The sequence below is a fragment of the Xiphophorus maculatus genome, chromosome 12 (genome assembly GCF_002775205.1).
Source record: "Xiphophorus maculatus strain JP 163 A chromosome 12, X_maculatus-5.0-male, whole genome shotgun sequence".
Classification (NCBI taxonomy): domain Eukaryota; kingdom Metazoa; phylum Chordata; class Actinopteri; order Cyprinodontiformes; family Poeciliidae; genus Xiphophorus; species Xiphophorus maculatus.
The window spans coordinates 4,097,882-4,116,384 of NC_036454.1; the positions used below are offsets into that span (position 1 = coordinate 4,097,882).

Below are 18,503 nucleotides of genomic sequence, written 5' to 3' on the forward strand. Positions count from 1 at the left end.
GTCTCACTCCCAGAAGGAACAATAGCAGACATAGAGGACAGTTACAAGTACCTAGGTATACCACAAGCAAATGGCAACCTCGATGAGGTCACAAGGAAAGGAGCCACAGCTAAATACCCCCAACGAATAAGGCAAGTCCTGAGAAGTCAGCTCAATGGCAAGAACAAAATCCGTGCGATAAACAGCTATGCCCTGCCAGTAATCAGATACCCTGCTGGAATAATTAGCTGGCCAAAGGAGGAGATAAAAGCCACTGATATTAAGACTAGAAAACTACTAACAATGCATGGAGGATTCCATCCCAAATCCAGCACCCTCAGACTGTACATGAGCCGCAAGGAAGGAGGCAGAGGACTAGTGAGTGTGAGAACCACAATCCAGGACGAAACAACTAAGATCCATAAATACATCAGGGACAAAGCCTCAACAGACAACGTGCTCAGTGAATGTCTCAGACAACAGGGAATGGAGGTTGAGGTGCCAGAGATACCATCATGGGAGGACAAGCCCCTACATGGGATGTACCACCAGCAAATAACCCATGTGGCTGATATCAGTAAATCCTACCAATGGCTGGAAAAAGCTGGACTCAAGGACAGCACAGAGGCCCTCATCCTGGCCGCCCAGGAACAGGCCCTAAACACCAGAGCAATAGAGGCCCAGATATACCACACCAGACAAGACTCAAGGTGCAGGTTGTACAAGGAGGCCCCTGAGACAGTCCAGCACATAACAGCAGGGTGCAAGATACTGGCAGGGAAAGCGTACATGGAACGACATAACCAAGTTGCAGGCATAGTGTACAGAAACATCTGTGCAGAATGTGGACTGGAAACCCTGAGATCAAAGTGGGAAAGACCCCCAAAGGTGACGGAGAACGCCAGAGCTAAGATCCTGTGGGGCTTCCAGATCCAGACAGACAAAATGGTAATGGCGAACCAACCAGACATTGTCGTAGTGGATAAACAACAGAGGAAAGCCGTTGTGGTAGATGTAGCAATACCAAGCGACTGCAACATCAGGAAAAAGGAGCACGAGAAACTAGAGAAATACCAGGGCCTCAGGGAGGAACTGGAGAGGGCCTGGAAGGTGAAGACCACAGTGGTGCCTGTGGTCATCGGGGCCCTCGGGGCAGTCACCCCCAAACTGGACCAATGGCTACAACAGATCCCAGGAACAACATCAGACATCTCAGTCCAGAAATGTGCAGTCCTTGGCACAGCCAAGATACTGTGCAGAACCCTCAAGCTCCCAGGCCTCTGGTAGAGGACCCGGGCTCAGAGGATAAGAACCACCCGCGGTGGGTGAGAAGGGAATTTTTTTTTTATATATATATATATTCATACACATATATATATATATATTCTTGTGTGTGGTTTGATCACCTAAAATATCCTTTAATATATATATAAAAAAAGTGATTTAAACAACCCATAAATCAGATGACAGCTGATAAAATACACACATTCCTGCTGTGAACACAAGCCGTCATGAATATCATTTCCACATCTTGTTTCCTTCATTTCTTCCAGTTCAAATTGATCCTTTATGGGCCACTTAGGTACAGGAGTTTATGCAGCACAGTCATGTATTAATATGATCTGCATTCCCAGTTCAGGTTCCAGTTTGGATGAGAAAGGTTGGATGATTATGATGAATCAAATGGCTTCGACTCACATTAAGGCTGTTTCCCGTTCTTATTTCTTTCGTTTCAGAAACATATCTAAAATTAGACAAATGGTCTCCAGAGTTGACCTGGAGAAAATCCTTCCTGCTTTTATGTCATCTCCTCTGGAAAACTGTAATGCCCTTTTTAACTGCCTGGATAAATCCTCAATTTCACCTTTGCAATCAATACAGAACGCAGCAGCCAGACTTCTCACCAAACCCAATAGATTCTGTCATATCTCTCCTGTTCCATTTTCACTCCACTGGCTTCCAGGTGATTTTAAGATTTGTTTTAAAGTACTTCTGCTGACATACAGAACATTACAAGACCAGGCTCCTGATTACTTAATTACTCTAAGGAAGAACAGAAGTGGAAAACAAGGCAAAAATAGAAAAATCTAAGGAACACCAAAAAAGACAAAATTCCAAAACCAAACTCAAACAACCCCAGATCCTGACAGCATCTTTGTTTTTGCTACAACAAAAGGACGACATGACAATTTATTTGCATGCTTGTTATTATTATTGATATAAATGTTACTGACAGCACCGGCTGTTGTCGCCATAGTGATAGAAGACAGGAGGAGAGAAAGAAGTTCCCTCACATTCCAGATGTTGCTGCTGTCTTGTGTGGATCAAGTTTTTTCTCCAGTGTGGACTTTCTGATGACGCTTCAGCCCTGAGGAATGTTTGAATGTCTTCTCACACTGGTCACATCTATAAGGCTTTTCACCAGTGTGGGTTCGCAGATGAGCCTTCAGTCCTGAAGCAAATCTGAATCTCTTCTCACACTGACTGCAGCTATAAAGCTTTTCACCAGTGTGGATTCGCAGATGACTCTTAAGATGTGAGGAACTTTTGAATGTCTTCTGACACTGGTCACATCTATAAGGCTTTTCACCAGTGTGGATTCGCAGATGAGTCTTCAGTCCTGAAGCAAATCTGAATCTCTTCTCACACTGACTGCAGCTATAAGGCTTTTCACCAGTGTAGATTCGCAGATGAGTCTTCAGTCCTGAGGAATCTCGGAATCTCTTCTCACACTGACTGCAGCTATAAGGCTTTTCACCAGCGTGGATTCGCTGATGACTCTTAAGATGTGAGGAACTTTTGAATGTCTTCTTACACTGATCACATCTGAAAGGCTTTTCACCAGTGTGGATATGCTTATGATATGTCAGCCCTGAGCAATCTTTGAATCTCTTCTCACACTGACTGCAGCTATAAGGCTTTTCACCAGTGTGGATTCGCTGATGGCTGTTAAAATTACTCTTCTGAATAAAAGCCTTTCCACACTGGTCACAGAGATAGCGCTTCTCTCCAGTGTGGATTCGCTGATGAGTCTTCAGATTTGACAGTTGTTTGAATCTCTTCTCACACTGACTGCAGCTATAAGGCTTCTCTCCAGTGTGAATGTGTTGATGAATTTTCAGATTCGTCTTCCATCTGAAATATTTCAGACACTTGTCACAACGGTGTTTGTTCTGCAGCCTCTGGGTGGGCTGAACCTGCTGTCCATCGCTGGGACCAACTGAGGCTTTATCATCATGGCCGCCTGGGTTTGTGCAGGTTTGGTTCTACGGAGGGAAGTGCAGTAATTATAACCAACAGTAAATATAATACACAAACACATTGATAGTCAACAGCTTTATTGCTTTGCAAAGATTAAAAGCATCCCAACACATCTCCCCGTTTAGTTTAATCAAATGCAAAAAGTATAAATGTGCCTTTCTCTCAGGTAGACTAGAGGTCTGGAACCTGTGGCCCCACCAGTGGCTCTTTGGACATTTTATAATGGCTCCTAATAATTTAGTTAAAAATGCAGAAAAACCAACTGACGGTCTTTTAATCTAGGCATAATGACAAAAGTACATTTTAATAAAATGGTAAATGACTGAACTTATATGGATCTTTTCCAATCATTTTGACCATTCAAAGCGCTTTACACTGGAGTCACATCCACCCATTCACACACACAAACTCTCACATTTATACATCAGTAGGGGGTAAGTGCCTTGCCCAGGGGTACATCAACATGTGCCAGGAGGAACCTGGAATTGAACCTACAACCTTCTGATCACAAAACAACTACTCTACCCACAGAGCCACAGTCGGCTCATAGTGGTCAGTAATATACAACAGAACAATTGCATTGAATTTCCACAACAGAAGGACAAGAAAAGTTCCAGTTTTGTATTTTTTAATCTGTTTTTCTTGTCATTGTGTTGAAAACTATCCTATAATTTTACTAAATTCTCCACAAATATCTTCATTGATATGAATCATTATTTGAAGGCAGATTCAGGTTTTAATTTTTACATTTAACCTTTTTAGCAGTTAATATATTATTCAGGTGTTTTATGATAAATAACTATTTGTGAGGACAAGGATGTCTGTGAATCCGGGAGGAAGGTTAGTTCACACACACACACACACACGCACACACACACACACACACACACACCTTCATACTTATAGCAGTTCAGAAAACCCAAATGAAAATAAATGTCATGTTTTTGAGGTGTGGTATGAAGCCAGAGTACCCAGAGAAATCCCATTCATGCGCAGAGAGAACATTTAAAGTAAATGCAGAAAGACTATTAAAAACAATAAAGTAGCAATTAGTTCCCACAAGTTTTAATAACTAACCTCTTCCAGTGATGCCTTCTCTTCCAGGTGAAGTTTCTCCATTTCAGTCCTGCGTAAAACAAACATTCATAACATGGAAAATTGAATTTAGGATATTTGTGCAGCAGTGGCAGCAGTTTCAGATATAGTTGAAACCAGATATTTATTAGAGACAACCTGATTTCACACATTATGATTTTAAAACAGTCTTAACTTCCTGCTTTATGTCAGCCAGGATTAAATACATTCCCTAATTTCTCTGAAAAGTTTTCATTTCTGCTTGTCATTTAGAAAGTTTTCATAAGCTAAGCTAACTGTGCATTTAAACAGATGCTTTGTAAACTTCTAGCACTTTTAACAGAAATAACTGAGAATCATGAAACAGAGGGATGATTTCTGCTTCACACGTTTAAGTTTTAGTGATGACATGATTCTACATTTTGTACAGTGAATTATTAAACATCAGTATGAATTATTACAAATATATGTGATAAAGAAATAAGCATTTACTTACAATTTCTGCGAGCCACCTCTTCAGATTATCTTTGTTATAATATTTACATTTTGACAGATGCTCTTATGGTTTCCATGGTAACATTGTTCAAAGGATTACAGCTCCATAAACATTTAACTCTCTATGTATTTAAAACAAAACAATCAGCCATCTGATTAGGCTAATTACAGACTTTATTCTTCTGTGCACCAGAAAGTTTCATTTAAATGTTAAATCTATTTTATTTTAACAGATCTGGAAACTTGTCATGGTGCATACAGTACTGTTTCCATGGAGACAGGTTGTTTGGATATTTTACATCTTAATGTAACCATAGTTGTAACAAATGACTATATTTGTTATGTTTTGTAAATGTCACTTCTTTTAAAACAAGCTGCATTCGTATGTGTGAGCCTCTGTGTTTATCCGAGCCTGCAGAAGCTAAAAGAGACGGAGGAACACAGAATTATTTATTCCCAACAGTCCCCCTGTCGGGCGGCACAAATATCACAGCAACAATCACTAAATGTGGTGCATATGGATCCTGAGCTAAAATATGGCGGCCCGTTCCTTCCGGCCGTCGTAGCCCCGTGGGCCCCGACCCGGATCACCATGGTAACGGCCCGCAGCCCTCAGGGTTGCAACCCCTGGACAACTAAGCTAATGTGATACTAAGACTGAAGTAACTAAACTAAACATAAAAGTTTAAGCAATTTATTGGAAATCAATAATTAATAATTCCTTCATATGGAATTATTGGCAGATTATTTAACCTGTAAAAGCCATTTTCCCCATAAGTTAATTTATCAGCATATAGAACTAGAACTTTGTCATCAATATTAAGGATTTACTTCAAACAATCCTCTATATGTTGCTGAAAAGTTACTTTCTAGTTAGCTTGTCTTATTTAAAGTGTTGTAAGATATTTGGACTAGAAACTCGACCAAAAAGTTTCCTGCTAGAATAAAAAATAATCTGGAGGACAATATTTAGATGAAAACCACAGAAACAGGTTGTTGTCTGCATTATTAGCAAAAATAATCTATTTTCACAATTTTCAGATGCTTATTCCCATTTTGTGTGATACACTGCAAAAACACAAAGTCTTGTCTTTACATGCTGTTGATGTAACTGAGCTCAGTCACTACATGTGCTACTGTAGACCAAGATTAATACTGCTGCTGCTCAATCCTAATCCTGCTAAATCTTTCTGGTTCCACATCAGGGTTCTTTGTCCCTCTGAGGGGGACTTCCCTGATGCGGCTCGGATCAGATCGGTTCATTTATTCATATAAACTGCCTGAATGTGAAGCCTGCAGCTGTTCTGGGCGTACAGGAGAAGCAGAACATGGCGGCGGAGCTCAGCTCACCTGCAGCCAATCCAAGGTAACGCCTATAACGCAGCAAATCTAAAAGCAGAAATCAGAGATCCTGATTGTCATGGAGCCACCATGCAAAGTTTTATTAAATATTTCAAGTCTCGTATAACTTGAGGGACATTAAAGGTATTAAAACTTCAACAGGTGCAAAGATAAGAAAACAGATCTGGGATTACTCAGCCGCTAAAGGTATTTCAAGAGTTTTGATAAAATAATCCTTGGTGAAGCTGATTTTCTGGGTGGGACTGTTTGGATCTGGCTTTGTGTTGTGACTCTACTGCTTTAATAACTAAACGCAGTGAATTCAGAGTAAATTCTGCTGATTTGGGTGAAAACTGAATGTTAAAGCAGGTTAGTAATTAGGCCTGTCTCAATAGCAAACTTTACTAGACGACAAATTGTCCCAGAAGTTATTGTGATAAACGATAATATTGTTGATTTCAGACCATTTTTAAAGTAATATAATGGTAATGGCAATAAAATAAATAAAATGTGAGGATTTGGGTTTTCTGTGTGTTTATTCAGTTCCTGTGTCGTCTCATCCACCCCTTGATTGATCCCAGCTGTGTCCTGTTTCCCCTGATTACCTTCCCTGTGTGTTTATATCCACCCCGTCTGTATTTCCCTGTTGGATCTTTGTGTTGACTTTGCTGCCAGTGCTACCAGTGCAACCAGTGGCACAAGTACAACCAGTATCTGTGTTTATCTTGTCTCATCGATCACCTGTGCTGCCTGGATTTCTGTACACTTCCTTATTAAAACTATCATTTGCATCTTAACCTGGGTCCAACCTCATCTACCTCACCACCTCTAACCGCAAATCATGACGTAAAACAGAAACAATAAATAAAATGACTGATGAAGTCTCTGTAAACAAAATTGTTCATTTTTAAAATATTTTTTTGTAGAAAGAGAAACAATAAATCATGCCCATGGCAGTTGTTTTAACTTATTATGCGATCAATTGATTTATTGTTTATTGCAACAGGCCTACTTGTGATATATAATTAAAGCTCATCAGTTTCCAAGCTTACAGAGAAACTCTCTGCTGAGTCTCATACACTTTGCAGGGCAGAAAACTATTTTAAACAATATCAATAGAAAAATTCAATAGAAACACAGAACGAAATAAATCTGCCATTCATCTAAGAAAAATGTATTATTTTTTTAAGTCCCTCCGCCTCCACACTATTGTTGGAACAATGGTTCAGTCCAAAGTGTAGGAGGAGCAACAGCAGCTGAACGGAACCGGCTCCGTTAGAGCCGCTGAAGTGAGGAGCTAGCAGTTAGCTGCTAGCTGTTAGCTGCTAGCTGTTAGCTGCTAGCTGTTAGCTGCTAGCTGTTAGCTGCAGCACAAACAAAGAACCTTCCAGTAAGTAAATACTTAAAGTCAAATACATGCTACACATTTTATTTACTTTCACTGCTCAATAGGAAGAAACACATTAACAATAAAAATCAGATCAATATTTCATTACTTTGGCTGAATCATGATAAACTGCCTCGTTTTGCCTTAAATCAAAACTAGCTAAACTGGCTACATTGCTTTCATAGACTTAGCTTTTTTCTGTGGAAGGTTTCCAATATTTCAATTACATTCAGCTCTCTAACTCTTACTTTAATAAGAACAGTTTGAACCTGGAGGGGCTGAGCGTTACCACTAGCCGACAGCTCAGTATGGGAGCCGAGCAGCTGACGGGGAAAATTAATAAAGTTTGCCTTTATTTCTTATCTTCTTCAACGTAGAGCCTTTAAAACCACAAAATAAAACCTGAATATTTTCTAGAAAACTCTGGTGCTGAGCCATAAGTTGAAGTTATGATACTCCCAGATATTCAATTTCTACATGTTTGGGTTCTCAGCCATCCAGGACACGGAACAGCCTCCGAACCCACCCGCCCCACAAAACCAGTTTAAAGCAACTGAAGTTATAATTTATATAACACATAACTTGTATTAAGAGCCACTGCAATGAATCAACATTTATGAGGAATTTTATTAAGTGGAGTCACTCATTAAAACTTGTTTTTATTTAGATCGGTGACCCGGAACCAAACTCGTATCTAAATAACATTTGAATCTCAGTTTGAGTTCAGTGGATCTCAGCGCGTTGAGAAAAAACATATTTGTTATGCATTGCTACTTACATTTTGGTCCTAAGGCTTGAACACAACAATATTTTTGAACCATATTTTACGTGACATTAAACTTTAACTTTGCGCTTAAGAAACGTTCCTGTTTATTTCCCCCCAATAATGAGATGGGATTTACGCCCTTCCTTCAACTTCCAAACTTTTGACCATGTTGACCAACTTTTCCCTGTTTGAAGTAACCATTGGCTCAACTTCTTATACTTTTTTAAAAAAAATTTAAAAATACCAAAATAATTTAAATTGACGAGAACCTGTGAACATCCGTTAATAGAATATTTAATGAGGCCAGCCTAATATTTTTACAGCCTTCGCCGTTGAAGCTAAAGAATGTCAAAGTAATTGTTTTTCGTTATTTATTCAGCTTTAATTCGCTGGCAGCAAAACTCTGCAGGTGTTTAGAAATGACTCAAATACATTTTAGGACTTTGCTTCAGCAACACTTGTAAAACCTGCAATGTTGTTTTGTTTTTTCTTCAAAAAACAATCAAGTTCAATGATGGATCATAATATTGTGAGTTTCGTTTGGTTTTATCAAACAATTTTGCTGGAAGTTGTTGCTTGAAGTTCAGGAACATCGGTCGACATGCAGAACTGCTTCATTCTGTAGTAATACTCCTCAGACACCAGAGGGCGCCGCAGCACCGGTTATAAAATGGCTTCACTATAAACAGGTTTGAACAATAATATAGATTCCGGTTTGTTTAGAGTTTTTCACTGAAACATTAAGTTTTCTATTTATACTATATTTCCCTTCCGAAAATATGTAAAATAATCTGATTTAGAAACATTAAACCTAACCAAACCAATCCATTAAAATATATATTTTAAATATCCAACAATTCCGATTGAATTATTAATAAATGTTAACTTTATCCAACCTCTCACCATTATACACACACCAGCGACTTTATTTGCTACAGTTGTTCAAATTGTTGTTAACAGAGTTGTACGATTCTGTGTATTTTATTATTCTAATTTATTTTATATCAATCTGAAACCATGTAAATACCGGGCCGGTGTCGCTGATTTTAACACTGATTTTAAAACTTCTGACCTTTTGGTGTTTGGTGCGTTTTCCTTTGACTTATTTTGTTCAAACTTTAAAGTTTATATTCTACAAAATACTTTATATTTACACAATTAACAGAAACAATTGAAATGTGTGTGCATTTTTTCCTAAACAAAAAAATATATAATTTTATATCCAATCAAAAAATCTGTTTTTAGTAAGAGTTGAGAAACTGCAGTACAAAAATTAAATAAAATTTTGATCTTGTCATGTTAGTATTGATCCAATAAACCAACTTGGGAATCAACATCAGTATTTTGCATCTATCCGCCCACCTCTAGTTTCCAGCCAAATGCAAATGAAAGCATGAAGGTTTCTGGATGTGGTGAAGAAGATTAGCTGAAGTTCAAAACCTCAGAATGAGGAAGGAAAGAGACGTCTCAGACTTTGACTGTGCCGTTGTTGTTGATGTGAGACAGGCGGCCTGACGGCTGACCTGCTGCCAGTTTCACAACCAGCCGTTCCTCTGGCTTACAGAGAAAGTCTCCAGTGAGGAGGGAGGTTCTTAAGCTGGTTTATTTTAACACTTATTCAACTTTTTGATCAGGTTTTAATTGTGACTAACTACCTGTCAGTGTACGGCTACATTTTAGCAATAAATTAATGGAATATATTTTATTTTCCAAAGAATCAAATCAGAAGTGCGTTGAGAAACCAGATCTGGGGAAAGATCTCAGAAATTGTACTCAAGAAAGAGCAGCACTACTTCAACATATTTTACTGTAGTAAAAGTAAAAAGTATCTGTCCAAGAAATTACTCAAGTAAGAGCAAAACATATCTGGTAAAAAGTACTCAAGTACTGATCAGATTATTAATCATTTAATATTTAAAAATGTCATCATCAGATGGACCGAAATATTAATTTAAGTGGAAATTTTACTGTAAAATGACAATAATTCATATAAGGAGCAAAAAGTAATAATATTAGGCAAATATTTTTGTCCAAATCAGTTTCTTTCAATAAAAAAATCTTAAAAACTTTAACAAACTGCAGGTGTGTGTCTGGTGAAGTTTTGGTTAAAACATGTTTGTTTTTCATTCAGTGGGTAGAAAATCCAGAAATTTTACTCAAGTTAGAGTAGAAATACTTCATCATAAAATTACTGAAACTACAGAGTAGTAAAAATACTCCTAAAAGTATTTTTTTCAAAGATACTTGGGTGAGTGTAATTAGTTAGTACCCAACTCTGTCAGAATCAAGCCACCTGTTGCTACAAGTTCCAGTAAAAATCACCAGGACGCCATCGGTGTTTGATAACCGTTTATTTTCAAAATACATTTCATTTGAAAAATAGAAATTCTACAATAAACCATTTTTTCTTCTCTAGAAAGACTCAAGTTGATTTAACAATAAAGTGTCAGTTTTCCTCTGCAGCTTTCTGACAGGCGGTGAACTAATAACTCCACTGGAAAACCTGCAGAGCGTTGAGTTGGAAAACAAAGTGAAGGATTGAAAATAGAGGGATCAGAGTGAGCATCTGTATGAAAACATGATCTTTGTGTGCTAATATGGAGACGTCAGCAATGATCCACCAAGTTTGGAAGAATTATGATGAAATTTTCCAACAGTCTGAACTCTATTCATTTTCCAGTTGGAGAAAAGTATCTTTTTTGACTTTTTTTCACCTTTGCGGTCACATTTAAACCAATTTCAGAGTTCAGAAGGATATTTTGTCCTGATATATAAAACCCTACAACTGAGATAGAGGTGCTCTTTATTATTACCATTCACACAAGCCAAACAATTGAAAAGTATTGAAAAATAAAAAAAATTGGATGTGGAAAAATATGTAGGAACACTATGTGGAGGAAATTTAATCACATTTTTAACACATTGAAATTATAACACTGAATATATTCTGTGCAATTATCAATATATATTTTTTACTCTAAATGCACAAAAAAATTCATCCGCAAATGTTTCTTGAAAAATGTAATTTTTGAAATTTTATTTTATGTTTTCAGGCTAATTTTTGAAGGCAAATTTCTGCAGGTGAATTTTTTGCAGTGAATTTAAAGTGTAAAAATAAAAAAGTGTTGACAAAATTGCACAAGATAAAAATTCATTGTCATAAATTCAATTTGTAAAAAAATCTGATTCCAATCAGATAATATTTCTTCCAAAATTTTGAAGGATATGTTTAAATTTCACTAAGCACTAAATGCAGGCTAGAAAATAAGATAAAGTTTATTAGTGATTTTCTTGTGTGTGGTTTGATCACCTAAAATATCCTTTAATATATATATAAAAAAAGTGATTTAAACAACCCATAAATCAGATGACAGCTGATAAAATACACACATTCCTGCTGTGAACACAAGCCGTCATGAATATCATTTCCACATCTTGTTTCCTTCATTTCTTCCAGTTCAAATTGATCCTTTATGGGCCACTTAGGTACAGGAGTTTATGCAGCACAGTCATGTATTAATATGATCTGCATTCCCAGTTCAGGTTCCAGTTTGGATGAGAAAGGTTGGATGATTATGATGAATCAAATGGCTTCGACTCACATTAAGGCTGTTTCCCGTTCTTATTTCTTTCTTTTCAGAAAATTTCTAAAATTAGACAAATGGTCTCCAGAGTTGACCTGGAGAAAATCATTCCTGCTTTTATGTCATCTCCTCTGGAAAACTGTAATGCCCTTTTTAACTGCCTGGATAAATCCTCAATTTCACCTTTGCAATCAATACAGAACGCAGCAGCCAGACTTCTCACCAAACCCAATAGATTCTGTCATATCTCTCCTGTTCCATTTTCACTCCACTGGCTTCCAGGTGATTTTAAGATTTGTTTTAAAGTACTTCTGCTGACATACAGAACATTACAAGACCAGGCTCCTGATTACCTTTGTCAGCTTTTAACTAAATATTCTGCTGCTCATGGTCTTCGTTCTCAAACTCTGAATGTTTTGGTTGTTCCACCAACACGGTTAAAAACTAACGGGGGCCTTTCAGTCGGTGGCTGTGGAACAGTTTACCCTTGCAGCTCCGTTTGTCTGACTGGACGTTTTTAAAAAGCAACTAAAACATTTGTATTTTCCCAGGTTTTTATCTCTTGATTTTACTGTGTTTCTTATGTTGGTTTAATGTTTTCTATTGTTTTAAGGCTGATTTCTATTGTGATTTTGTGTCTGTGACAGGCAGTTTATAATTAAACTTTACTTAATTACTCTAAGGAAGAACAGAAGTGGAAAACAAGGCAGAAATAGAAAAATCTAAGGAACACAAAAAAAAACAAAATTCCAACACCAAACTCAAACAACCCCAGATCCTGACAGCATCTTTGTTTTTGCTACAACAAAAGGACGACATGACAATTTATTTGCATGCTTGTTATTATTATTGATATAAATGTTACTGACAGCAACGGCTGTTGTCGCCATAGTGATAGAAGACAGCAGGAGAGAAAGAAGTTCCCTCACATTCCAGATGTTGCTGCTGTCTTGTGTGGATCAGGCTTTTTCTCCAGTGTGGATTTTCTGATGACGCTTCAGCCCTGAGGAATGTCTGAATGTCTTCTCACATTGACTGCAGCTATAAGGCTTTTCATCAGTGTGTGTTCGCTGATGACGCTTCAGCGTTGACAGATCTTTGAATCTCTTCTCACAACAATTGCAGCTATAAGGCTTTTCACCAGTGTGGATTCGCTGATGGCTGTTAAAATGACCCTTCTGAATAAAAGCCTTTCCACACTGGTCACAGAGATAGCGCTTCTCTCCAGTGTGGATTCGCTGATGACTCTTCAGATTTGAGGAACGTTTGAATCTCTTCTCACACTGACTGCAGCTATAAGGCTTTTCACCAGTGTGGATTCGCTGATGATTCTTCAGCCCTGAGGAATCTTTGAATCTCTTCTCACATTGACTGCAGCTATAAGGCTTTTCAACAGTGTGGATTCGCTGATGGCGGTTAAAACTAACCTTCTGAATAAAAGCCTTTCCACACTGGTCACAGAGATAGCGCTTCTCTCCAGTGTGGATTCGCTGATGAGTCTTCACTCCTGAATAAAATCTGAATCTCTTCTCACACTGACTGCAGCTATAAGGCTTTTCACCAGTGTGGATTAGCTGATGGCGGTTAAAACTAACCTTCTGAATAAAAGCCTTTCCACACTGGTCACAGAGATATTGCTTCTCTCCAGTGTGGATTCGCTGATGAGTCTTCAGTCCTGAAGCAAATCTGAATCTCTTCTCACACTGACTGCAGCTATAAGGCTTCTCTCCAGTGTGAATGTGTTGATGAATTTTCAGATACGACTTGAATCTGAAATATTTCAGACACTTGTCACAACGGTGTTTGTTCTGCAGCCTCTGGGTGGGCTGAACCTGCTGTCCATCGCTGGGACCAACTGAGGCTTTATCATCATGGCCGCCTGGGTTTGTGCAGGTTTGGTTCTACGAAGGGAAGTGCAGTAATTATAACCAACAGTAAATATAACACACAAACACTTTGATAGTCAACAGCTTTATTGCTTTGCAGGGATTAAGAGCATCCTAACACATCTCCCCGTTTAGTTTAATCAAATGCAAAAAGTATAAATGTGCCTTTCTCTCAGGTAGACTAGAGGTCTGGAACCTGTGGCCCCACCAGTGGCTCTTTGGACATTTTATAATGGCTCCTAATAATTTAGTTAAAAATGCAGAAAAACCAACTGACGGTCTTTTAATCTAGGCATAATGGCAAAAGTACATTTTAATAAAATGGTAAATGACTGAACTTATATAGATCTTTTCCAATCATTTTGACCATTCAAAGCGCTTTACACTGGAGTCACATCCACCCATTCACACACACAAACTCTCACATTTATACATCAGTAGGGGGTAAGTGCCTTGCCCAGGGGTACATCAACATGTGCCAGGAGGAACCTGGAATTGAACCTACAACCTTCTGATCACAAAACAACTACTCTACCCACAGAGCCACAGTCGGCTCATAGTGGTCAGTAATATACAACAGAACAATTGCATTGAATTTCCACAACAGAAGGACAAGAAAAGTTCCAGTTTTGTATTTTTTAATCTGTTTTTCTTGTCATTGTGTTGAAAACTATCCTATAATTTTACTAAATTCTCCACAAATATCTTCATTGATATGAATCATTATTTGAAGGCAGATTCAGATTTTAATTTTTACATTTAACCTTTTTAGCAGTTAATATATTATTCAGGTGTTTTATGATAAATAATTATTTGTGAGGACAAGAATGTCTGTGAATCCGGGAGGAAGGTTAGTTCTCACACACACACACACACTCGCACACACACACACACACACACACACACACACACACACACACACACACACACACACACACACACACACACACACACACACACACACACACACACACACACACACCTTCATACTTATAGCAGTTCAGAAAACCCAAATGAAAATAAATGTCATGTTTTTGAGGTGTGGCATGAAGCCAGAGTACCCAGAGAAATCCCATTCATGCACAGAGAGAATATTTAAAGTAAATGCAGAAAGACTATTAAAAACAATAAAGTAGCAATTAGTTCCCACAAGTTTTAATAACTAACCTCTTCCAGTGATGCCTTCTCTTCCAGGTGAAGTTTCTCCATTTCAGTCCTGCGTAAAACAAACATTCATAACATGGAAAATTGAATTTAGGATATTTGTGCAGCAGTGGCAGCAGTTTCAGATATAGTTGAAACCAGATATTTATTAGAGACAACCTGATTTCACACATTATGATTTTAAAACAGTCTTAACTTCCTGCTTTATGTCAGCCAGGATTAAATACATTCCCTAATTTCTCTGAAAAGTTTTCATTTCTGTTTTTCATTTAGAAAGTTTTCATAAGCTAAGCTAACTATGCATTTAAACAGATGCTTTGTAAACTTCTAGCATTTTAACAGAAATAACTGAGAATCATGAAACACAGGGATGATTTCTGCTTCACAGGTTTAAGTTTTAGTGATGACATGATTCTACATTTTGTATTTTGTATTAAACATCAGTATGAATTATTACAAATATATGTGATAAAGAAATAAGCATTTACTTACAATTTCTGCGAGCCACCTCTACAGCTTATCTTTGTTATAATATTTACATTTGACAGATGCTCTTATGGTTTCCATGGTAACATTGTTCAAAGGATTACAGCTCCATAAACATTTAACTCTATGTATTTAAAACAAAACAATCAGCCATCTGATTAGGCTAATTACAGACTTTATTCTTCTGTGCACCAGAAAGTTTCATTTAAATGTTAAATCTATTTTATTTTAACAGATCTGGAAACTTGTTATGGTGCATACAGTACTGTTTCCATGGAGACAGGTTGTTGTGATATTTTACATCTTAATGTAACCATAGTTGTAACAAATGACTATATTTGTTATGTTTTGTAAATGTCACTTCTTTTAAAACAAGCTGCATTCGTATGTGTGAGCCTCTGTGTTTATCCGAGCCTGCAGAAGCTAAAAGAGACGGAGGAACACAGAATTATTTATTCCCAACAGTCCCCCTGTCGGGCGGCACAAATATCACAGCAACAATCACTAAATGTGGTGCATATGGATCCTGAGCTAAAATATGGCGGCCCGTTCCTTCCGGCCGTCGTAGCCCCGTGGGCCCCGACCCGGATCGCCATGGTAACGGCCCGCAGCCCTCAGGGTTGCAACCCCTGGACAACTAAGCTAATGTGATACTAAGACTGAAGTAACTAAACTAAACATAAAAGTTTAAGCAATTTATTGGAAATCAATAATTAATAATTCCTTCATATGGAATTATTGGCAGATTATTTAACCTGTAAAAGCCATTTTCCCCATAAGTTAATTTATCAGCATATAGAACTAGAACTTTGTCATCAATATTAAGGATTTACTTCAAACAATCCTCTATATGTTGCTGAAAAGTTACTTTCTAGTTAGCTTGTCTTATTTAAAGTGTTGTAAGATATTTGGACTAGAAACTCGACCAAAAAGTTTCCTGCTAGAATAAAAAATAATCTGGAGGACAATATTTAGATGAAAACCACAGAAACAGGTTGTTGTCTGCATTATTAGCAAAAATAATCTATTTTCACAATTTTCAGATGCTTATTCCCATTTTGTGTGATACACTGCAAAAACACACAGTCTTGTCTTTACATGCTGTTGCTGTAACTGAGCTCAGTCACTACATGTGCTACTGTAGACCAAGATTAATACTGCTGCTGCTCAATCCTAATCCTGCTAAATCTTTCTGGTTCCACATCAGGGTTCTTTGTCCCTCTGAGGGGGACTTCCCTGATGCGGCTCGGATCAGATCGGTTCATTTATTCATATAAACTGCCTGAATGTGAAGCCTGCAGCTGTTCTGGGCGTACAGGAGAAGCAGAACATGGCGGCGGAGCTCAGCTCACCTGCAGCCAATCCAAGGTAACGCCTATAACGCAGCAAATCTAAAAGCAGAAATCAGAGATCCTGATTGTCATGGAGCCACCATGCAAAGTTTTATTAAATATTTCAAGTCTCGTATAACTTGAGGGACATTAAAGGTATTAAAGCTTCAACAGGTGCAAAGATAAGAAAACAGATCTGGGATTACTCAGCCGCTAAAGGTATTTCAAGAGTTTTGATAAAATAATCCTTGGTGAAGCTGATTTTCTGGGTGGGACTGTTTGGATCTGGCTTTGTGTTGTGACTCTACTGCTTTAATAACTAAACGCAGTGAATTCAGAGTAAATTCTGCTCATTTGGGTGAAAACTGAATGTTAAAGCAGGTTAGTATTTAGGCCTGTCTCCAGTGGCGTATCTAGGCCTGTTTTAGGGGGCTTTAGCAGCCCTAAAACTGTATCTCAGCACCCCTGGATCAGGTCGTCACCCTTCCCGTAAAATACCAGTCGTCCCATATTTGGTCGTTAAATGTTGGTCATGTATTGAACCGATACATAACTGTCCGATAGAAACGCCTATCATACACACATCAACACTAAGTTTAACAATAATGACCAAAATAAAACACAGGAAATATTAAGGTCAGCTATATTGTCGTGGCGGGAGCTAAAGGACCCCTGAACGCTACGCACAGACGCTGAACGTCACCGTTGCCTAGAGACGGACACTGCGCAGCCGCGGTGAGCTGCTATCAACCCGAGTCTTTTTAAAACGTCCTCGACCCGATTCCATGTTTTTAGGAGCAAAAACGCTTTTAAAAATACAGACGTGAGTGAAAAGACGCGAATTATAAGCGGAACCTTTTCAGAGAGGATGGAAACTGTGTACAGCGAAAGGCAAAAAAAAAAAAAAGTGTCCGTCGTGGCGCAGTGTGCTGCTGTATGATAGACAGAATGGATCAGGAGAGGAACCGCAGACCCATCAGAACCTAAAGAACCAGAAATCAGCGTCATTTCCTGAGGCTGACATGGTACAGAACATTTAGCTATGATTGATTCAGTTTATTATTGTGATTTTAGCTGACCATTGTGGTTTGATTCTTTGCTTAGAATGTTGAGTTTGGATGATATTTAATAAATAATAGCATTAGCCAAAATAAGTGGCCATTTAAAGAACAAATAATACGAATAGATTAACAGTAAATACATAAATATTTCCTACATTACATGACTTTTTGTGTGTTTTTTCAGAAATGTTGATATATTTTATGAATAATTGTTCAATGGTCATTTAATGTATTATTTCACTAATATTTTATTAATGTGGTTTACCAGTTTGGATAATCGGACTTCCTATCAATGAAGAAAAAACATGCTAAGCAAAAATACACCAAACCTGCAGGCCAGGGCCGGTTCTAGACGGGGGGCCCAGAGGGGCTCTAAAGAAATTATACTAAATAAATGTCTTTTTTAAATATTCAGTGGTAAATATTTTTTCTTCACAATTTTATTTTTAAGGTATTATTAAAAATACATTACAATTATTTTTAAGAAAAAATAATTTAATGAATTAAAAATTATGGTACTGCTCTTTTAACTGCTGTATGGAGATAGGATCACACTTTCCATCTGCTAAATCAGGATCTGCAACCTGAATCTCTGGAGACACAAGTGGCTCTTTGTTCACATTATTAAATGATGAAATATTTCTCTGTTTTTGTTTGATTCTTTTTTTAAGTGTCTCCATATAAACTC

At 37.8% G+C, this 18,503-nt stretch overlaps 1 protein-coding gene across 2 annotated transcripts; it reads right to left on the minus strand.

The window, feature by feature from the left end:
- Positions 1-2,249: 2,249 nt before the first annotated feature.
- LOC111610298 (zinc finger protein 271-like) lies at positions 2,250-15,463 on the minus strand. 2 transcript variants are annotated; one of them, XM_023343578.1, is made up of 5 exons: positions 15,430-15,463; positions 14,941-14,989; positions 12,849-13,788; positions 2,869-3,145; positions 2,250-2,784 (listed from the first exon to the last, which is right to left on the minus strand). In XM_023343578.1, the coding sequence occupies exons 2-5, from the start codon at positions 14,980-14,982 to the stop codon at positions 2,304-2,306; spliced, it is 1,740 nt and encodes a 579-aa protein (XP_023199346.1). In that variant the 5' UTR covers positions 14,983-14,989; positions 15,430-15,463; the 3' UTR covers positions 2,250-2,303. The 2 variants fall into 2 exon arrangements, with proteins under 2 accessions (XP_023199346.1, XP_023199347.1); XM_023343579.1 differs by lacking the exons at positions 12,849-13,788; positions 14,941-14,989; positions 15,430-15,463 and adding exons at positions 4,318-4,366; positions 4,811-4,849 and having other exon boundaries at positions 2,250-3,245.
- Between the last annotated feature and the right edge of the window lie 3,040 nt (positions 15,464-18,503).